The sequence below is a fragment of the Triturus cristatus genome, chromosome 11 (assembly GCF_964204655.1).
Source record: "Triturus cristatus chromosome 11, aTriCri1.1, whole genome shotgun sequence".
Taxonomy (NCBI): Eukaryota; Metazoa; Chordata; class Amphibia; order Caudata; family Salamandridae; genus Triturus; species Triturus cristatus.
In genome coordinates, this window is record NC_140594.1 from 480,097,587 (window position 1) to 480,118,301 (window position 20,715).

The following is a 20,715-nucleotide window of genomic DNA, read 5'->3' on the forward strand; positions in this document are numbered from 1 at the left end:
TTGATCCGCAGCCTTTGATGCGGCACCACGGAAAGTTCTAGAAAGGTGGTGTACCATGGTTGGCGCGCCCATGTGGGAGCAACTAGGATGAGTGTCAGTGAGTGCTGTCGCAGTTTGCGTGCCACCAGCAGTATTAATGGCGCTGGGGGAAAAGCGTACGCAAATCTGCCGGACCAGTTCATCCATATCGCATTGCCCTGTGACTGTGGATGTGGGAACCTGACGGCAAAGCTTTGGCATTTTGCGTTTTCGTTTGTGGCGAATAGGTCTATCTCTGGATGACCCCACTGTTGGAAGTACGGTTGGAGTACTGATGGGTGTAGCTCCCACTCGTGCATCTGGTGGCTGTGTCTGCTGAGCAGATCCGCCATCTGGTTGTCCTTGCCGGGGAGGTGTTCCGCCATGAGGAATATGTTCCTCTGAATGGCCCACTTCCACATGCTCTGAGCCAGATGAGACAACCGTGGAGAGTGTGTTCCTCCCTGCTTCTGTATGTAGTACATGGCAGTCATGTTGTCCGTCCGGATCAACACGACTTTGTTGCACAGGTGTACTTTGAATGCCTTCATGGCTAGGAAGATTGCCATCAGTTCCAGAAGGTTGATGTGCATCTTCTTTTGCTGTGTCGTCCATAGTCCCTGCACTGTGTAATTGAGTACATGAGCTCCCCATTCCTGGAGAGAGGCGTCCGCTGTCAGTATTATTTGTGGAACAGTCTCTTGGAACGGTCGGCCCTTGCAAAGGTTTTGTGGATTCCACCAATGCAGAGAGTTGTATGCCCGACCGCTCACCAACACTAGGTCTTTTAATTGCCCGTGAGCCTGATTCCATTGACGTGCCAAGCACTCCTGAAACGGGCGCATATGTAGTCTCGCGTGCGGGACTATGAAAATGCAGGAGGCCATCATGCCTATCAACTGCATGAACACTCGCGCAGGAAGGGAGTGTTGTGGTTTGAATTTTGAGATCAGCAGTTGCATGCTGTTGATCCTCACTAAATTTGGCTGAGCTGTGGCTGCCAGAGTGTTTATGGTCGCACCCAGGTACTGTTGTACGCGTGCGGGTTGGAGATGTGATTTTGGGTAATTTAGTGAGAATCCCAGACTGTGAAGAAGGTGGATGGTGAGGGACATGTGGCTGGCGCATTGCTGGGCTGACTTGGCTTGAACAAGCCAGTCGTCCAGGTAAGGGTAGACGTGAATGTGTTGTCTCCGTAGATGTGCAGCCACTGTAGCTAGGCACTTGGTGAAAACCCTGGGTGCTGTTGTCACGCCGAAGGGGAGGACTTTGAATTGATAGTGCTGTCCCTGAATAGTGAACCTGAGATATTTCCTGTGTGATGGGTGTATGGGTATGTGGAAGTACGCATCTTTGAGGTCCAGTGTGGCTAGGAAGTCTCCCTGGCTGAGCAGCGGGAGAACCTGCTGTAGGGTGAGCATATGGAAATGCTCTGACAGAATGTAGTGGTTGAGGGGTCTCAGGTCTAGTATAGGTCTGAGTGACCCGTCCTTTTTTGGGATTAGGAAGTACAGAGAGTACACCCCTGTCCCCTGCTGGTTGACGGGCACGACCTCTATTGCACCCTTTTGCAGCATACTTAGCACTTCCTGCTGCAATAATGCTAAGTGCTCTACGGACATAGGACGGTGCTTTGGCGGTATGTTGGGTGGAGTGAAGGTTAGTTCGAGACAGTAACCGTGCTGGATAATGTCCCTGACCCACCTGTCTGTGGTGATGGTTTTCCACGTGGACAGGAACAGCTGGAGTCTCCCCCCGACAGGTGTTATGTGGTCGGGGGAAGGGAGAGGGCGTCACTGTTTGTTTTTGGGTGAGGACCTGGTGTTGCCGTAACCACGTCCTCTGCCCTTGGTGCTGGAGCCACGATATCCACCTCTGTTGGTTTTATCGTAGGTACTCTGTGTGCCCCCTTTAGTGTATTGCTGTTGTGACCCCTGGCCTCTAGCTGCTCCCCCATTCCCGGGGCGACGAAAGGAGCCACTACGAAATTGCTGCGTTTGCAAAGCCCCCATTGACTTCGCAGTGTCAGTGTCTTTCTTTATTTTTTCTAAGGTGGTGTCAACTTCTGGGCCGAATAAGTAGTCGGGGTTGACTGGCTGATTCAGGATGTTGTTTTGAATCTCTGGTTTGAATCCGGAGATCCTTAACCAAGCGTGGCGGCGTAACATGACGCTGGTGTTAATTGCCCTTGCTGCAGTGTCGGCAGCGTCCAGTGCGCACTTAATGGATGCGTTGGTAAGAAGTTGTCCCTCTCTGATGAGGAGCTCCGCTGCCTCTTTGTATTCATCTGGCAGATGCTGGAGTAGCGATTCGAGTGTGTCGTAGTGTGAACGATCATAGCGGGCCAGGAGGGCCTGTGTATTGGCAATGCGCCAGATGTTTGCTGCTTGAGCTGCAATTCTCTTGCCTGAGGTCTCCAGCACCTTGGACTCCTTGTCTGGGAGAGGAGCATCACCTGTTGTTTGCGAGTGGGCTCGTTTGCGAGCGTTAGCAACCACCATGGAGTCCAGAGGTAACTGACCTCTAATGTACATAGGGTCTCCGGGCGCAGGCTTGTATTTTTTTTCAATCCTGGGGTTTAGCACCCGTGCCCTGGTTGTTTCTTTGAAAATGTCCTTTGCGGGTTTGAGAACACCTTTCAACATGGGCAAAGTTTTGACAGTTCTCTCGGAGGAGGCGAAAGTGTCCACTAAGAAGTCTTCCTCAACCATGTCAGAGTGGAGTTGTACTCCATGATAGGCGGCAGCACGTTCTAGGAGGGCATTGAAGGCAGCAGTGTCCTCTGTGGGAGATGTTTTGGCACTGTAAAGCTGCGTGTCCTGGGTATCTGGCGCGGTACCCTGGTCTGTAGGGTCATCCCATACTTGATCTGGGTCCTGCTGCTCTTCAGGATCGATATCCCTAGGGTAGGTGGTATCACCACCCATGTAGTCCTCCATTGCGTCTGTTTCGGAGGGCGTAGGAGAAAAGGACTGGGGATCCTGATAGGAGGGTTGCAAGCGTTCATACAGAACAGGTTCCGACTCTGCTGGCAATTTGTGCTTCAGAGGTATTCTGTAGGATTCCAAGGCCTTCTCTGGCGTGATCTTCCGTTTGCGGAGCATCAGTCTGCCAGTGTCGGCGTCGATGAATTGTGGCTGTGAAGGCTCAGAAGGTGAGTGTCCAGTAGATGGGGACTGTGTCTGGCGGACACGTGTTCGGATCTCGAACATTTTCGGCGCCATGGATGGCGGCAAACCAAAAGTGATGTTGGTTGGCGCCGAGGGTGCTTTTGGAGCCTTGTTCGTGTCGGGCCCGACGTGGATCGGAGGGCTGCCCGTTCCCTGATGCGTTGCAACGACGCCGCGACTTGTCGCACCGAGAACGCCGAAGGTTCTTTGGTGCCGGTCGGTACCGTGGAGGTAGGCGTCGACTGCTTTGGAGCCACAGGGTCATCGATCCGAAGAGAGGTATCAGCGGTCGTCGGAGTCGATGACTTGGCGTGTGCCGCCGTCTTCGAAGTGGACTCAGATGGAGCGGCCATTTTGACTTTGGTGGTCGGGCCGACTGCTTTGGTGCCAGGGGCCGAGGCGCTTTTGTGGGACCGAGGGCCTTCCTTTTCGGGTCGGTACCGATATCCGCTGCAGCGAGTTCGGCGCCGAAATCTCTCTTAGTGCGTTTGGAGCCGACGGTTTGTGTTGGCGTCGAAGGAGTGGAGGTCTTCGAGGCCTTCGAGCCGATCACGAGCAGTTTCACTTTTGGTTTCGGTGGAACTGGTGCGACGATTGGTTTCGGTTTCGTTGAAGGGAATCCAGTCGTCTTTGGTAATAATGGCTCGTGCTGGATGTTCGAGGCCGGGCCCGAAGGCGGGGCCGAAGAACTTTGGGATTGATCTCGGGTAAGGCCCGGAGGCGATCCCTTGACCTGAGCCGTAGAATGACGCACTTTGACGGCTTCCGTATCGACGGGTAGGCCTGGTTCTTCGCTAGAGCTATCTTCTTCGGCCCCAAAGGCCTCATCGTAGTCTCCTACCTCGTCGACGGCTTCTTCCCTGTGAAAGAGCACTTCATCGGCGTCTTCTGATCGGGAATCGTGTTCGGAAGCGGGGCTGGAGTTTACTTCTTCCACGCTCTCAACATCCTCGTCCTCGGTGCTGAAGATGTTGGCCGGGGCAGGCGCCGACTGCTGCGCTTCTAATCTCGCCGCCCGTCGATTCCGGAGTGTCTTCTTCGATCGGAACCGGGCACAGGCCATACAGTTCGATTCGTCGTGATCCGGTGAAAGACATTTGTTGCATACCGGGTGGACGTCGATGTGTGGGTATTTGGCGTGGCATACAGGACACCGTTTGAATGGGGTCCTCGATTCCATCGTCGATATAAGGTCGATGTTCGGACCAAACGGATCCGAAAAGATGGAAGAAGTTTCTAAACTAATTAAGAAAGCAGTCGATACCGAACGGGGACAGTACCAACGAAAACAAAAGGCCTTTTGGCCTTAAACTAAATTTTCCTAACTTGAGCTAAGAGAAGCACATCCGAACCCAATGGCGGAAAAAAACAATCTAAGGATGGAGAGGATGCCCATGCGCACTGCGGTCCAGGGGAGGAGTCACCTATCTCGTGATAATTCGAAGACTCTTCCAGGACAACAACGTGCAAACATCCGGACCCAACACTAGGAGGCGATCTATGCGCAGATATGAATTCAGCAGCCCACATGCCTCGAACTCAATATGGTGGTAGTCCAGGTAGGGGATGATTTAACAAAACTTGAATCTACATCTATTGATTAATAAATACTCTACAGTTAAAAAAAAGTTACCCATCTGGCCTTCATAGAGCTCAGCACGACCTTTGACACAGTCAACAGATCGAAGCTCTAGGCTGTGCTGGAGTCCATGGGGATAGATAACGCACTTGTCACTTTCTTGCATGATCTGTACAATGGGCTTGAGGCATCTGTAAGGTTTGGCCCTAATAGGTAGTACATGTCACACTTTAAGTTGGGGAGGGGTTTCATCAGGGCTGTATATTGGCAACCTTGCTATTCATTTTATATCTCCATCAGCTAGAGCCCTTTTTATTGGAACAGTGCAAGGATGTTCCAGAGGTTGGTCACAGGCTGGTACCAGGACTACTATACGCAGACCATACAGTCCTTATAGCGCGTATAGCCAACGTCCTTCAGCTCCTGTTAGATAGTTTCTTCGAATTTAGGGACAATTTGGGCCTGGAAATCAACTTCTCTAAATCTTATACTATAGTTTTAGGATCAAAGAAACCCAACATTTAAAACTATTTGATTAATGGTCATCTCATTGGTAGAGTGGATGCATTTTTCTTGCTGGGCATTTTATTATACTCTAACTTGAACTGGCACTCATTGATTAAAACCCATGTACAGTCTAACAGAGTCCTACATTATAGGTGACTTTTCCAAACAGCTCAGCTGCATGTATCTTGACAGTGTCTTTTGGCTGTGAGATCTGGGTCTATAAGGCCTGCAACTCCATTCAGGTTGCGGAAAGTACATTTTTTAGGAGGGTTCTGAGGATCCCTCAAAGTGTATCCTCCGAGATTGTTCATGAGGAACCGGGTGCAGATTACGTTTCAGATTATAAACAAACTTGCCCTTTGTTTTTGTGGTCTTCTCTCTGGTTAAAAGATGAACTAGCTTTTAACAGAAGGATTTTAAGAGACTATCTGTGTTTGGACCTCTGATGTCATATACCATGGTTGTACTATATTAAAAGTACCCTGAGTGGTCTTGGTAGACCCGATTTCTTTTTTGATCCAGATCACAACTCCAAAGTGGATATTTTATGGGTCAAACAAGCCTTTTTATCCAATGCACATAAAAAAAGGGTTGAGCGTGTGTTAACTAAAAGTTCTTATGTTCATTATTTTATGGTCAAATCCTCTTATAATACGGATTAGTATTTGATGCTTGACATGCCCCTCCACCACAGAATGGGGAGGAGGAAGTGCACAGAGGAATCTTCAGTAAGACAGAGTGTTGGCCATAAAGAACCTTATCCAAGTTAAGTGTCTCGTACTTCTGATGGCTACTTCTAATCACAAATTCCTCACATTCTGATTAGAGACCATCATCTCACTGAAAGTGATACATGTCTCCTAAGGAACTTTGAGCTGAGTTTGGGGTGGCAATGAATTGATCTACCCAAAGAATGCCGCACTCGGCGAAGATACTTCTAACTACCACTGGATGCAGACACCTTTTGATACTGGCTAAATGCCACCAGCTGGACTCCTTCACCTTGGTTGTCAGGAATCTTGTGCAGTGGTTGACTTGAATCCCTTGAGGATCCAGCCACCTCCACAGCCATAGCGCTTTCTGGCACAGCACACCTGACCCCACATCACTCTGCTTGTTGCAGTACCATGTGGTGGTAGTGCTGCTAATAGGACATAGGCAGTCTTGCCTTTGATAGATGTCCAGAAGGCCCTCTGGGCCAGCACAGAGTTGTGTAAATTCAGTATACTGATATGGTGTCTCTGTTCGATGGAGAACAGAGGCCTCATTTTGTACTTGCCTCAGTGACCCCTCAGCAGGAACGATGCATCTATCAACACTGTCAGCTCTAAATGATGTAAGGAGAATGGCCCGAAGCAAGTCCTGTTGGCATTATTAAACCACTGGTCTTGGGCTGCCTCATCCAACACATAGATGCTGGTAGTCGCTGTTGAAACTGACGAATTTTCATCGGTGAAACATCAAGAGACTGCTAAACGACATTAATGAGACTTAAAAAACAGAAAGCAATGTCAGCACAGAGGTTGGTACCTATTCTTTACTAGTGTCATTGTGTCTGGTGAACTCAAGCTGCATGGCGACAGCTGGTGGTATTGGAAAGCTACCATTGGGGAAAAAGACTGACACCTGGGACGATATTCTTTAAATGAGGAAGCTGCAGGAAGTTATATCTATAAGAATGGAATTTCACTAGGCATAACATGTCTGTTTGATATATATATCCACACATGAACCCAGAATTTGGAACAACATTCATGTCTCCATCAGGACTGCCCCAACACTGCTCCGGTTTAGGAAAGTGCTGAAGACACACTTTTTAAACAACACCAAGTGCAGAGAAAGTACTAGTCAAATACCACTCTCAGAAACCACCTATCCCACCAATCACTCATTGACTGTATCTTTGCCTTTGGCCTTCAACAGGTCTCTGATGCTTCTAGCTAGATTTGTGTGATTCGAAACCTGCACACATGCAAATAGATGTTGGCAAAGAACTCAACACAATCTTTAGAGAAAAGAAGCAGGCAGATGAGTGTATAACAGAAGAAGAATGGGTATGGAGACAGGAGGAATATGGAAAAATGAACAGTGAAGGAAGAAGGCTGGAAAAATTGAATATTACTGGAGGCAGTTCAGAAGAAGAGTAGAGAAATAGGAGAATAGGTATATGAGAATATAGGTTGGGCAGAATGAGGGAATGTAAAATCAAGTAGGTAGGGAATATGACAATGCTGGCGGTGCTTAGGAATGTGAACAAAGATTTGACAAAAGGAGGGCTGTACAAAGGTGCAGAAAGTGAAGTAGATTGGGTAGGTGAGGTTAAAAGACATGAAAGCTAACTGAGATGGTGTGCACAAAAGGAAAGCTAACTGGGGATCAAGTTTGTGAATATCTGATTTGTGGTGGTCTCCCTTCGTCAAATAGACAGCAGTCTTACATTTGATAGCAAAACAGATTATTCATTCATGGCAATACAAATCAATCTGTAAGCCACCTGTTTTCTGCAACCAACGTTTATTGTTTTCTACCCCCGATTATGTACAGAATACTGTTGGTTTGTAAAATGTGGCCCTAGACTTTTGTGAGGGATATTTGCATATAGATGTCCATCCACAGCTAAAATGTGTTTCATCTGAGAGCTTCTGAGTTCTTTTTATATCCATAAAGATCTAAATGTAAAATGTAGGCTTAGTTTTGGATTTCGAAAGATATTTAGAATACACAAGATGTTTCTCCTTGAAAAAGTATCTAGGTAGGCTCCAAATCTTGTTTCAGAAATGTTACATACTCACCTCTCCAAAACATATTTTCTGGCAGGTTCGAATACAGAGAATTGTGCATTTCTTTGAACTGGATTCATAATAATCCTATTGCTTGCCCTATTTTATTCATCCACAAAAAACAATCTGAAAAGCAAAAAAGCTTAAATCTCCTTCATTTGTTAAGTGAGGTTCTTACCATTTCTGAAGACCGGTCAGACTCTGCCTGCTTCTCCACAATAACCTGTGACTTGCTGACATTCCATTCTTTCCTCTTGAACTTGCTGATTCGATTGTCACTGTCGTCTTTGATGGGAATGTCCTCCGTTCTTGAAATTACAGATGCTCTTCTTTCAACCAAAGGCTCAAGAATCGACCTGTGCTCATGACATGACACAAAAAATATGAAAACCTTTATAACATCCCATTACAGAGACATGTTCTTAGCAAACACTACCAGTAACACAACACATGAAGTGTGCAGAGACCAATTACATTCAGAAGATGAGGGACTAAAGAAGCAGACTAGAGCAAATCTTTGTGGAAGATCAATAGAACTAAATATTAAAATCTGCCAGTGGATAGTAGGGGACTTGCCACAGCCTAATGTATTGGATTTTAGGCAAAAAGATATTTGAGAACTGTAAACTGATTCAAAAAGGACCACCAAACGAATTTAAAAGCTGGAAAGAATGAATTACAAGGATATGCTCCTCTAGTGTTTTCTAAACACACACCATACATAACACAGTGTGCCATATCAAAGAAGAACAGTAGCATCAGCACATCATGACAGATCCAAAAAAAGAAATTAGCGATTCAAGTTTTTCCTTCAATCGATTTGAGATGCTGCACTAGTTAAGGCTAGTTTTTCTTAGGAGAAAAGTATTACTGGTTCACATACATTAAGTGCTATAGGACAGAAGCAGACAAAATTAATGAGGGAAGTATGAATGAAAAATTGCTGCTTGTTAAAGACTGATGTTCTATAATCCCTTCACTGTCGAAAAATTGCCAGACTCCAGCCTATTAGTGGCTGTCCTTGAAGAGCCCACAACTAGGTTATACAGTTGCCTGTGTGTGTGAATTTGTTCTCCTGGTTCTCTAAATAGCCCGTTCAGCAGGGTAAAACAATATCTCCCAAGAGCATCTCTAAGGTGGGCCAGAAGGGCAGATGTCTCACATAAAGGAATTTTTTTCTCCTGGACTAATGGGCCAAACCTGACCTCAATCAGTGAAAGCTGCTTTCAGATCTTATGGGCAACAATACCTGGTATCTGGCAAAGTCATCTAACAGTAATTAATTAACAAACCTGTATGACAACTCGGCAATACATTTCCTGTTTTACCATGACCTCGAAGTTCAAACAACATTATTTTCAACTAAGCGCTACCAGGCCATTTTTACTTCTTCCATCAGTGTTATATTAATCAAACACCCACCTAGGCTGTGAAAACATTCCTGCCCCTTTGATTGACCAGCCATTGAAAGGAATATTGACAAATGGGCCTCCGTGCAGTCATACTGATCATGACTAACCTTGCAGCTCCTTAGCTGGTGGGAAAATTCCCCAGGTCATCAAAATATGCAATCATTACATCCATCCTAAAGAACCTAACTACGGCTTCCGTTATCCTGTTGAATCATAGACCAATCTCAAGCCTCCCATGTGCTGACAAGATAATCAAAGCACTCTCCAGCCTAATATCTTCTCCCCTTCCTGAGTCCAATGGCCACATTAGTGACCTCCAGTCCGAATGCATGCCACGAAGGAGCACCAATACCACCCTGCTAAACATAACATAAAAGCTCTTCTCTGCCTGCGGCCAAGAGCTTCCTGTGCCCTGATACTACTACATCTTTCTGCAGCATTTAGTACCATCAATCATCAGGTGCCTATTGACCCTACACTCAGATCTCATTCGATCAGATTCCTGTTAAAGAAAGGTCACCATTTAAAATTCTCTAGATTGCCAACAAGGCACTACATGATGGAAATACATCACCGGCCTATTTGTTCCAGATCGACCTATTTGAAATCTCAGGTCAGCTAACCGAAGACCGATATCATCCCACTGATTCAGATACAGAAGATTTGGTGGGTAATCTCTTCTTTACCAGTGCTCCTCCCTGTGGCATTCTTTAGCCATGTACCCACCTGAAACTTGAAAATGACCACATCCAATTCAGGCAATCCTTGAAGACGAACCTTTTCACTCTGGCACTTGGGTAATCCTAATGTTCTAGAAGCAGTGACGCACAGCCATACAGTAGTCCTACCAGTCAGATGCCTAAGGCTGGGCCGCTCTTTACACATGGTTATGGACCTATGCACATCTAAGGCTTTGACATTGGTATAAACTCTCTAGTGGTGCTATTTTACAACATGTTGGTAGATGGATTGGGTGAGATATCTATGTGTGTGTGTGTGTGTGTGTGTGTGTGTGTGTGTGTGTGTATATATATATATATATATTCACTTAAAAAACCATAGGTTTCACACGTTATAGTTAGGTGGATATTTCACTCGTAAAAAACCAATGAAATTCCACCGTTATAGTTAGTTCAGATAACTATAACTTGTGCGCCCGCAATCCTCTGCTCATGACGTCACATTTTACATCACTCATGACATGGTCAGTTGCATCACTCTTGACATCACTGATGACATCACCCTTGTGATAGAGTGGCGGTCGCGCGAGTTATAGTTATCTGAACTAACTAGAACGGTGGAATTTCATTGGTTTTTTACAAGTGAAATGTCCAGCTAACTATAACGCCTGTGAAACCTATGGTTTTTTAAGTGAATTTGCAATGTTTTTTAAATGCTAATTTGTAACTATAACGCGTGTGAAACCTATGGTTTTTTCAGTGAATTATATATATAAATATGTGATCAAGGCCGTGGCAACACGGCCGAAACGCGTCATGCCGTTTGACTTGAACGAATAAACCTGCTCTAATTTGGGAACTCTTTATGTTTTATATATATATATATATATATTACCTACTGGCGGTCGCCAGTAGGTAGTTATAGTTCGGACCACGTTTCCATAGGAAATCCGCAACATTCTATTTTGAATAACTTTGGCGCCGGTCGACGAATCCTCGCAAATTTTTTAAAATAGGTGGGGCGCTACGCTCCGCTCCTACCCTGAAAGTCTCGGGGGGATTCGTCAAGCGGGGGCTGAGATAAAAGGGGGGTCCCAAAATGCGTTTTTCCCATGCATTTTTCCATAGGACCTTTAGACACAGCTACAGCCCGAACGGCTGAACAGAATTACTTGAAATTTGGCAGAGAGGTAGTCCTCAGGTCAAGGAAGTGCCTTTTGTAGGTTTGGTGTAAATCTGTTCAGTAGATTCAGAGAAAATAGCCTTTAAATCAATATATATATCTGAGCCAGCTTACGGTGCGCTTACGGTGCGCTTACCGTACGCGTACGGTGGCGTGCGCGAGCGCGATTTTGATTGGCTGTTAGATCTTAGTAAACATTCGAATCGGTCGAAACCAGGAAGCGGCGGCCGCCATTTTCTCTCTCGCTCTCTGAGTTGAGCAGCAAAAACGATGCCAAAAAATGTCTAAAGAGGCAGTTTCTTGAGATCCTAACCACCCAGCATTGATATAGGGGTCCCCAAACAACCCCCAAGCCCAAATACATTTTTTTTTTTTTTCGGAACATCGCCGATTACGCGCACTGCGTGACCACCTGCGTGCACGGCACTAACTGCGTAAAGTGGGCGCGCGGTGCGCGAAGCGCACCGCGTGCTCACTGTGCGCGCACGGTGCGCGAAGCGCACCGTGCGCGCACGGAACGAACTGCGTTAACTGGGCGCGCACGCCACGAATGGCGTAAAGTAACTTAGCATTTAAAAAACCGTACAAATTCACTGAAAAAACCATAGGTTTCACACATGTTATAGTTAGCTGTACATTTCACTCGTAAAAAACCAATGAAATTCCCCCGTTATAGTTAGTGCAGGCAACTATAACTCACGCGACCGCAATCTTCTGCTGATGACATAGGTGTCTTTATGAAAAAAAAATATTTGTAATATATGTATAGCTAAAATTTAATGGAAGAAGACATGGGCAAATAAGTGTCTAAATACAGTATTAGCTTCAGCAGAGGATTGCGGTCGCGTGAGTTATAGTTGCCTGCACTAACTATAACGGGGGAATTTCATTGGTTTTTTACGAGTGAAATGTACAGCTAACTATAACATGTGTGAAACCTATGGTTTTTTCAGTGAATATATATATATATATATATATATATCGCATTACGCTCACTCACTTGCCAACTTGAGACTTCAGAAGCCACTGATTGGGTACTTAGTAACTCTTAACAAAAGTCCTAAATAATAATAATTGAACTAATGTGAAACAGTCCTAGACATCTAACAATAATGTTAATGCTTGCATCTTTACAGGGAAGTCCTTGTTCACAATGACAACTAAATAAAAGACCCCTGAAAAGGACGTTTTCCTGTTACCTTGATTTGATCACATGTGACTGAGCCAAGTGCCTACGGAATGGGGACATGATTCTTAATAAGGAAAATGTTCCTGCATAAACTGATGCACTAACAGCAAAACAAAAATTAAAATTAAGTTAAAGTTTGAAAACATGTAAGGCTGCCAAGTTGTTTCTTTTTCACCCTGATGTTGGAAATCCAACATTTTAAAGAAATTCATTTCGACACATGTATAGGCATTTCTCAACATTACAAGAAGAAAACAGTGTCTGTATCTACCCCCAACCTGAATTTTAGTACAATGTTTAGCTGGCCAGTCAAAGTGTGAAATTAATCACTTTCATCGTCCCTCCCCTTCACCTCCAGTGAATGACTGATGAACCTGCAACCACACGTTAAGAAACCCAGTGTCCCTTACCTGGTCAATCCCAATAACCGTCCGATATGAACAGAAATCCGGGGCGGCTCCTCCGCTAAGGCGTAGGAGCATCCCCCCACTACTCTCAGAGCGTGAAAAATAAAATGATAATAACTTTATTATCTTTGTATTTTTTTTTGGCTCAGGGCTCATTTAGGGAGGGGTGGTGCTGGTGGCTCTGCGGGAAGAGTGGTTTGCACACCCCAAGTGCGCATGACGGTTTGGCCGGCCGTCTTGCACTGGCCAAACATTCATGTGCATTTTGCATGTTCCCCACCAGGCTGTAATGCACAGCCTGGTGGGGAACATGCACAGGCTATCCGTCTGTGCACTGAACCACGGCGCTGCATTTCAGCGTTGTGATTGGCTTAGGGGAGCCTGTGTTTCCTTGTTCCGGGACTCTTGGAGAAGCAGAGGAGAGACGCGGCTGGCTGAAGAGGTAAGTGGTGTTTCTTTTGTATCTTGTCCTCCCCTTCCACTCCCCGCCCCTCAACCCTCGGTCCCTGCCAGCTGCTAGTGAGAGAAACTGAGCAAATATATGCACTTCTGGCATTGTGCGGAGTGCAAATCGTTCTCAGCACTGCATACAGTCAAATCACAGTGCCAAACAATTCAAGTTTGGAAAAAGCTTATCAGTTCAGAAACTAGTGGGAAATGTACTTATGCAGGAATTCAAAATTGCACACAGAAATACAGGCAAAATAAACAGGATGTTTCAACATAATTTGTGCCAGATTAATTATGTTTTGTGTAGTAGTGGGAGGCATTGTTCCAGGAGGACAGTCTACATGGCTTATGTTCTCTAGCATTGTACGGCATGTAACAGCACCTAATATGGTATCGTAGCACAAAACATTGTACACTTGGTTTAAGAGTATATGTCTGTAGGATGCCCTATGCAACACAATCTGGGTGGAGTAAGTGAGGTCTTGACACGTGGTTTCGTAGTTTCACAACAAACTTGTCATTACTCGTATACAAGCTGATGCTTGCAGGCGACATGAGAAAGGAGGAAGTAATCTTTATGCAACACCTCAAAACTAATTATTTTAAAAATCAAGCAAAAAGAGGCAGAGTAGGTGAGAAAGTGAATCTGGGAAAGGAGGTAGGATGTCTAAATCAGGCATTTTTTGTTGCACAGCTATATATTCAGGGGTTGCATACATTGACTGCAGGTGGAACAAATCTAACACAATCTATTAATCATTCCATATGACTGGACTACTGATACATAATGCTCTACTTTCATGAAGGATTCTCACAATCGGAGTCGTGAATGAGTGTTGCTCCATTGATCGGATGAGTAGGAAAGTGTATGTTGGTGTGTCTTTCAATTAGTTATTAGGGACAAGGATTAGGGCTTTTGACAAGGAGCCAAGAAGATAAATGCACACAAACTAGGTGTAAGAAACTGGCTCTATATATACTACACCAAAATGAGGTATAGTGTGTATAGAGTCCAAGTGTCCCCAGAGGTAAGCAGAGGGTAAAGTTAGATAGAACCTTGCTCTCTAATAGTGGTAGCTTGGTCGAGCAGTAAGGCAGTATCAGAGGACAGTGTTAAACATTTGATGTACACACTCAGTCAGCAAATGAATTCACACACTCAAGAACTGAACTCTAGGCCAATTGTGTTTGTATAAAAATATACTGTTGTTTATTTTTAGAACCAAGCAAGCCTGGTACAGGTAAGCATTAAATACTTTTCAGTAATAAGTTACTGGATTTAGAACAGTTTGAAAATGCAATAAAAATTGTACTTTGATTTACAGGGGAGCAGTAGTATGCCACAATTAGCAAATACAGTACATTGGAATGAATGGGCTTTTCAAGTAATTTGCAGGCAAGTTACTTTTTACGTTATTTACGTTACTTTTCTATCTCAGAGCTGGATACCTAGATTCAGCACTGGGACATTCCCTAGAAACAGGTAAGTAATTACGTTTTGGTTATTCCCATGATTTTTAAAGACTATTTCAGTTTTCAAAACTCCACACTTGGAAACTTTTTGGAGCAGTACATTGAAATTAATGGGCTGTTACAGTAAATTGCAGGTAAGTTACTTTTTACGTTACTTTTCTAACTCATGCTGGATACCTAGATTCAGCACTGGGACATTTCCTGCAAACAGGTGAGTAAAAACGTATTGGTTAGTTGTGCGATTTTTAAAGAATATTTTTAGGTTTCAAAACTCCACACTTTTTTTGGGAGAAAAAGAGTTAATGTTATCCTATGGAAAGAAAACAGGTTAACGGTTCACAGGTAAGTAAACGGCTGTGGGAGTTAAGGTTCTGGGGTTAAACTCAGGGGTCCCCCAGGGTCAGTGATGCACTGTTGTAGCACCCTCAGCGGCAGTAGGGCGGCCGGGTGCAGAGTGTTGAGGCCCAATGTTATCCAGTGGGGGAATAGGGTGCCTCCGGTTGGCGGCTGCTGGCAAGCAGTCCACTGGGTTGTGGGAGCAAAGCTCCTAGGGTTTAGCTCAGGGCAAGTTGGGGACCAAAGTAGCACCAAAGGTGCACCCTCAGCGGCACTAGGGCGGCCGGGTGCAGGGTGCTGTTTTGAGGTCGGGTGCCCTGTTGTTTTCAATAGAGAACCTCCGGTACAAAGAAACACTGCAGGCTCGGGGACGAGGATCTTCTGGGTGCGACCACCACTTCGAGGGCTAAGTTGGGATGTTGTGGGTTGGTTAGGCACAGTTGGTTTGGGCACACAAGGCCGTGGGGTGTCAGGTGCAGGGATGCCTTTGGACGTCGGATTTTCTTACCCGCTCTGGTCGCGGTGGGGGGGTCCTCTGGATTGAGGCAGCAGGTGTCATCTGGAGGCTTGAGGCAGGTCAGGGGTCGCCGGATCTCGGGTCAGGATCGCCGGGGGTACCTTCTCGTGGTGTTTTTCCACTCTAGCTCGGGCCGGGTTCGGCGGGTGCAGAGTGGGCTGGATTCACGGTCTCTGGCTGGCATCAGAAGCTGCAGTTTAAACACATCCGGTGTTCATGGGAGAAACAGTCTGGGAAGTGAAGGTAGGCAGGTCCTCCGGGGTTTGTGAGGTTGCTGGCTGCTAGACACACCGGGATTTGGCAGGAGCAGGTTCGAGGGGAGATAGGCCTGTAGGGCTGGGGCCAAGTCAGTGGGCATCGTCCTCTTGTTAGCTCTGCAAGGCTCTTCGTCCTTCTTTTCTTCTTGTAGGTAGGCTGGATCTGAGGAAGGAAGGTACTAAATACTAAATTTAGGGGCGTTACAGGTAGGTAAGGGCAGGGACCAATGGGTCCCTTCCCTGGGGTGGGTAAACCCCCTATTCTGCCACTCTCCAGTGGGAGGGGGGCAGGAGCCTGTCTCTGGTTGCTGGGTCCCCCCATCCTCAAGATGGCGGGGACTCGAGGTTCTGCTTCACATCGCCTCCCCCACCCGAGGGGTGGAGTTGGCAGAGGTGGCCACACCTCTCTTCCTCTCTTGTCTTCCCCACCGGTTCTCCCGCCCAAAGTGGGGGGTAGAACCAGTGGGGAGCAGTTGCTGAAAGCAGCAAATGGTCAGGAGAGGCTCATAAAGGTGGCATTTGAAGCTTCTCCTTCGTGAACCCTGCCCATGCTGGGGGAGGAGGCTTGGCACCTCATCCCAGGATGTGCATTGTTTCAGGCACCCGAGAGCAGCGAGCTCTCGACCCACCATGTCTGGTGGTGGCAGCCTAAGCAGCCACTCAGTCAGGTCACTAGGAGTTGGTCGAGTTTCAGAGGGCATCTCTAAGATGCCCTTTGTTGTGCATTTTACATTAAATTCCACATTGGCATCAGTGTGGGTTTAATGTGCTGAGAAGTTTGATACCAAACCTCCCAGTCTTCAGTGTAGCCATTATGGTGTTGTGGAGTTCGTAATGACAAACTCCCAGCACCATATACTGTTAATGGCAGCACTGCACTTACAGTGCCCAGGAATGGACTTGGGCACTGTAGGGGTACAGGACTCATGCTCCTGTACTTTCACCACTGGCATAGGGCATCCAGCTAGTGAGGTGACTGATGTATGCCAGGGCAGTGGTTGTGGGCATGGCACACAGGGATGTGTGCCATGTCGACTCTTCACTTTGTTCTGCACCAAGGCACTCAGTCTGCAAAGGCAGTGTGTGAGTGTCAGGGTACAGGGCCTCTGCGGGTGGCACAATAAGTGCTGCAGCTCTTTGAGGCCTTCTCTGGTCACAGTGCCCTGGGTACCTGTGGTACCATTAACCAGGGGCTGACATGTGGCCAGAGATGCCAATTGGGTTTAGGCTTGAATGCAGTTTTAGGGAAGGAATATAGGCCCTGGGTACCTGATTAGCAGGAGCCCAGGGGACACTCAGTCAAAGAACATCAGCAATTCAGCAAAAAGTGGGAGCATACCATGCAAGAAAGAGGGCACTTTCTCACACTAGGGCACTGCCGCACTAGCAGCTGCCTATAATAAGGTCAATGAACATATTTAAAAAAAAGATCAAAACAAACCCATCAGATCCTGGTCTGGAAGAAGTGCTGTCAGATGATGTAGATGATGTGGAGATGACAGAAGTAGTTGACAGTCTCCGGAGGGTGGATGACATGATGTAGGGCAGCACCACAGAACCCGATCGGCTTGGCTTTCTGTCGGTTAGTGAGGAAGGCTGTTGAAAACAGAAATCCATTACAAACGAGTTCATGTTAAAGCAGAGACTAAAGTAACATTTTAATAAATTTACACACATTTCAATCTAATGATAGATGAGCCTTGAGGTATTAACCACAGATGAACAGTTAACTAGCACACACAACTAAGCAAAGCACAATAGTTTTAGTGTAGAACTGATGCTCAACAAATAGGATTAAAGATGAGAGATAAAAGTACTTCGCTCTTTCTGGTGGATCCTCTAACTGTAGATTCCTCACCTTGTGAATTTCACCCAGGTGCTAGATTGTATCAGAAAAACTCAAAAGCAGTGCTCCTGCATGCTGATAGGTGGTGCTATGCAACTCCAAATCAACGCTATTCCACTCTGGAAGTGACAAACAAAGCTGCATAAAAATACCACCCATGTGCACTGATGTTGGCTTCTTTCAGAAACTCTTCTGAGGAGCCCATTTGAAAATTGAACAAGCCAGTGTGAGAATTCCTATATAGAGACATTTTTAGATGGAAGTGACCATCCCTCAGAATGGAGGGTGGTAAGGAATCTGCACTTAGATAGAGCATCCATCAGAAAGAGCATTACTGAAGGTAAGTTACTTGTTCTTCTGATGGATACTTCTAACCACAGACTCCTCACCTTGCGAATAGATACCAAAGTAGTACCAACCAAGGTGGTGGGTCTGTGGAATGGTTCAAACTACAAAATCCTGCAGGATTGAGCGGGCAAAACAACCATCTCAACTGACCTGACTATCGAGGCCAGGCGCAATGCCGACAAGTACCCTTTAACGTTCCCGAGAGCAACTCTTTTCTTGGCTAATCAGTTTTGCCTGCAACAGGACAACTGACAGGCACTGCACCAAGCCACAAACATGTCTCAGTGTTAAGCATACACAGAGTTCATTGAAGGACATCTGGCTGCTAAGATTACATCAACTACCTCAGGAGGAAGGTTAAAGGAAAACAACTGCCACGCTTAGACTCTATGCATGGGGGTGCAGGCTGTGCTGGCTCAGCTGCAGGACTATACCCTGCTGTTGCGACAGGAGGTCCTCTGGAAGTGGCAGCCTGATTGGAGGATGAATGCACAAGGCCAGAATCTCCAGGTACCACACACTCCTGGCCCAATACGGAGCCACTAGAATTACTTTGTCCTGGTCGTTCCTGATCTTTTCCAGAGATGAGGCGAGGTAGTGGTGGAAAGGCATACAGGAGCCCAATGCTCCACTCAACATGGAATGCATCTCCGAGAGAGTGCCTGCTTGGGAACTCCAGGGTACATAAGTGCTGACAATGCATGTTCTCGGTGGTGATGAGGAGAGCGAGCCAGGGCTCCCCCTGCTCTTTAATGATTCAGTGAGGTGGTGTACCATCTGAGAGATACTCTGACGATTCAGTCAACTCCCAGAGGTGGAAAGCCTCTTGCCATAGGACCCACCCCCCTTGTTGTAGTACCACATGCCTGTGGTGCTGTCGATGTAAACTATACCAGCCATCCCTTAATTGAGGGGAGAAGGCCTTCACTGTCAAGCAAATTGCCTGCAACTCCAGCAAACTGATGTGGAGGCGGGTCTCTGCTCGAGACCAAAGTCTTCTGATCTGCCTCTCTTCCAGATGACCTCACCCATCCAGTAGTAATGCATACATCACCATCACCAACTCAAAGTGGAACAAGGAGATAGGTCTGCCACTGGTCTAACAGCCACTACTGCAGGTCTTTTGCAATCTCCGCCGACACCTGGATGGAATTCAGCATGTTCCCTTGATGCTGAGCCCACTAAGACTTTAGGTCCCACTGCAAAGCTTGCATGTTCCACCTGCCATTTTCAGCAAATGGGATGCAACAGGCTAGTAAGCCCAAAAGCCTCAGAGCCATTCTAACTCAGACCCAGGGTAGAGGTTGGACATCGGGATCATCGCCCGAATGTCCTAGACTCGTTGGTCTGAAGGAAAGCGAAACGTATCCAGGATGGCTCTGATGAAGAGGAGCACCTGCAAAGGAATCAGGTGTGACTTTGGTAAGTTGATTTAGGACCCCAAAGATGTAATGAGGTTCCCCATCATCTGGTGGTGGTCTACAACTAACTGTGGTGAGCCCACTTTCAAAAGCTAGTCATCGAATTAGGGGAAGACTGGTAACTCCGACCTCCGAAGATTGGTACCGAACACCGCTATCACCTTTGCGAACACTTGAGGGTCACTGGTGAGGCTAAAAGGGAGAACTGCAAACTGAAAGTGCTCTCCGTCCGCCGTGAACTGCCAGTAGCATCTGTGGGAGAATAGAGATGTGAAAACTAGTATGCTGCAGGTCCAATGCCACCATCCAGTCTCCAGGATCCAGTGTGGAAAGAACCTGGGCCAGGGTGAACATTTTTAATGTGTCCTTGCACGGAAATGACAACACTGGTGCCAATGGCCCACCCAATGAAATCAGTGGTGTTCAAGCCACATGAATTGTGAGCTTGGCTGCATCATGACTGTCCTGCATAGCCTGGGCAAGGACAGGCCAGAGATCTTCATGAACACCTCAGATGACTTGAGACACCAAATCCCAAAAGTTCATGGCAATAGCGCCCCAACAGACACATGGCATTCGCAGATCATAGTGGACGAGAAGACCCCTTCCCCGAATATCTATGCCCGTCCTGACTCCTTATCGGGGAGAGTAGTTGGGAACATGTTGGGGTTTTGCTAGCAGGCACCTGCACCCCCAAACTTTCACAGAAAGGCTGCTGAGCTCAAAATGTCGGTTCACCCAAGGCAGAGTGGTGGTGTCATGCAATCTGGCTGTTGCCCGGGGAAGGGGGGGGCGGGGCTGAACAAGGTTTGGCTGATGCACCCAACAAAGTGTCTTTAAGGGTCTCGTTAAAAGGTAAGAGAGGCTCAGTGGAGGTTTGCCCCAACTGAAGGACTTCTGTAAGAACATTAGTCTTTATCTCCAAGGTGGAGAGCTGGAGGTCAAGGACTTCGGCTGCTCTAAGGATGACCTAAGAAGCAATCTCCTCAGTAGCAGAGTCAAGAGGATAGGGAGCCCTATCTCAGATGAGGTGTCATGACCACTGGTCTTTTGTATCTCATAGTACCAATTCTCTTCATGGCATGCCTTGCTAATCTCTTCACCCAATCGTAATAGTTATCTGGATCTGTGACAAACAAGCA

At 46.6% G+C, this 20,715-nt stretch overlaps 1 protein-coding gene across 1 annotated transcript in view; it reads right to left on the bottom strand.

Annotated features, from left to right (window-relative positions):
* DOCK5 (dedicator of cytokinesis 5) overlaps positions 1-20,715 on the bottom strand; it is a 923,455-nt gene that overhangs the window by 79,651 nt on the left and 823,089 nt on the right. The window contains exons 48-49 of the mRNA XM_085632878.1: positions 17,400-17,554; positions 8,233-8,410 (exon numbers count right to left, since the gene is read on the bottom strand). Of these exons, the coding sequence (XP_085489004.1) occupies positions 8,233-8,410; positions 17,400-17,554 (333 nt within the window). The remainder of the gene's footprint in view (positions 1-8,232; positions 8,411-17,399; positions 17,555-20,715) is intronic.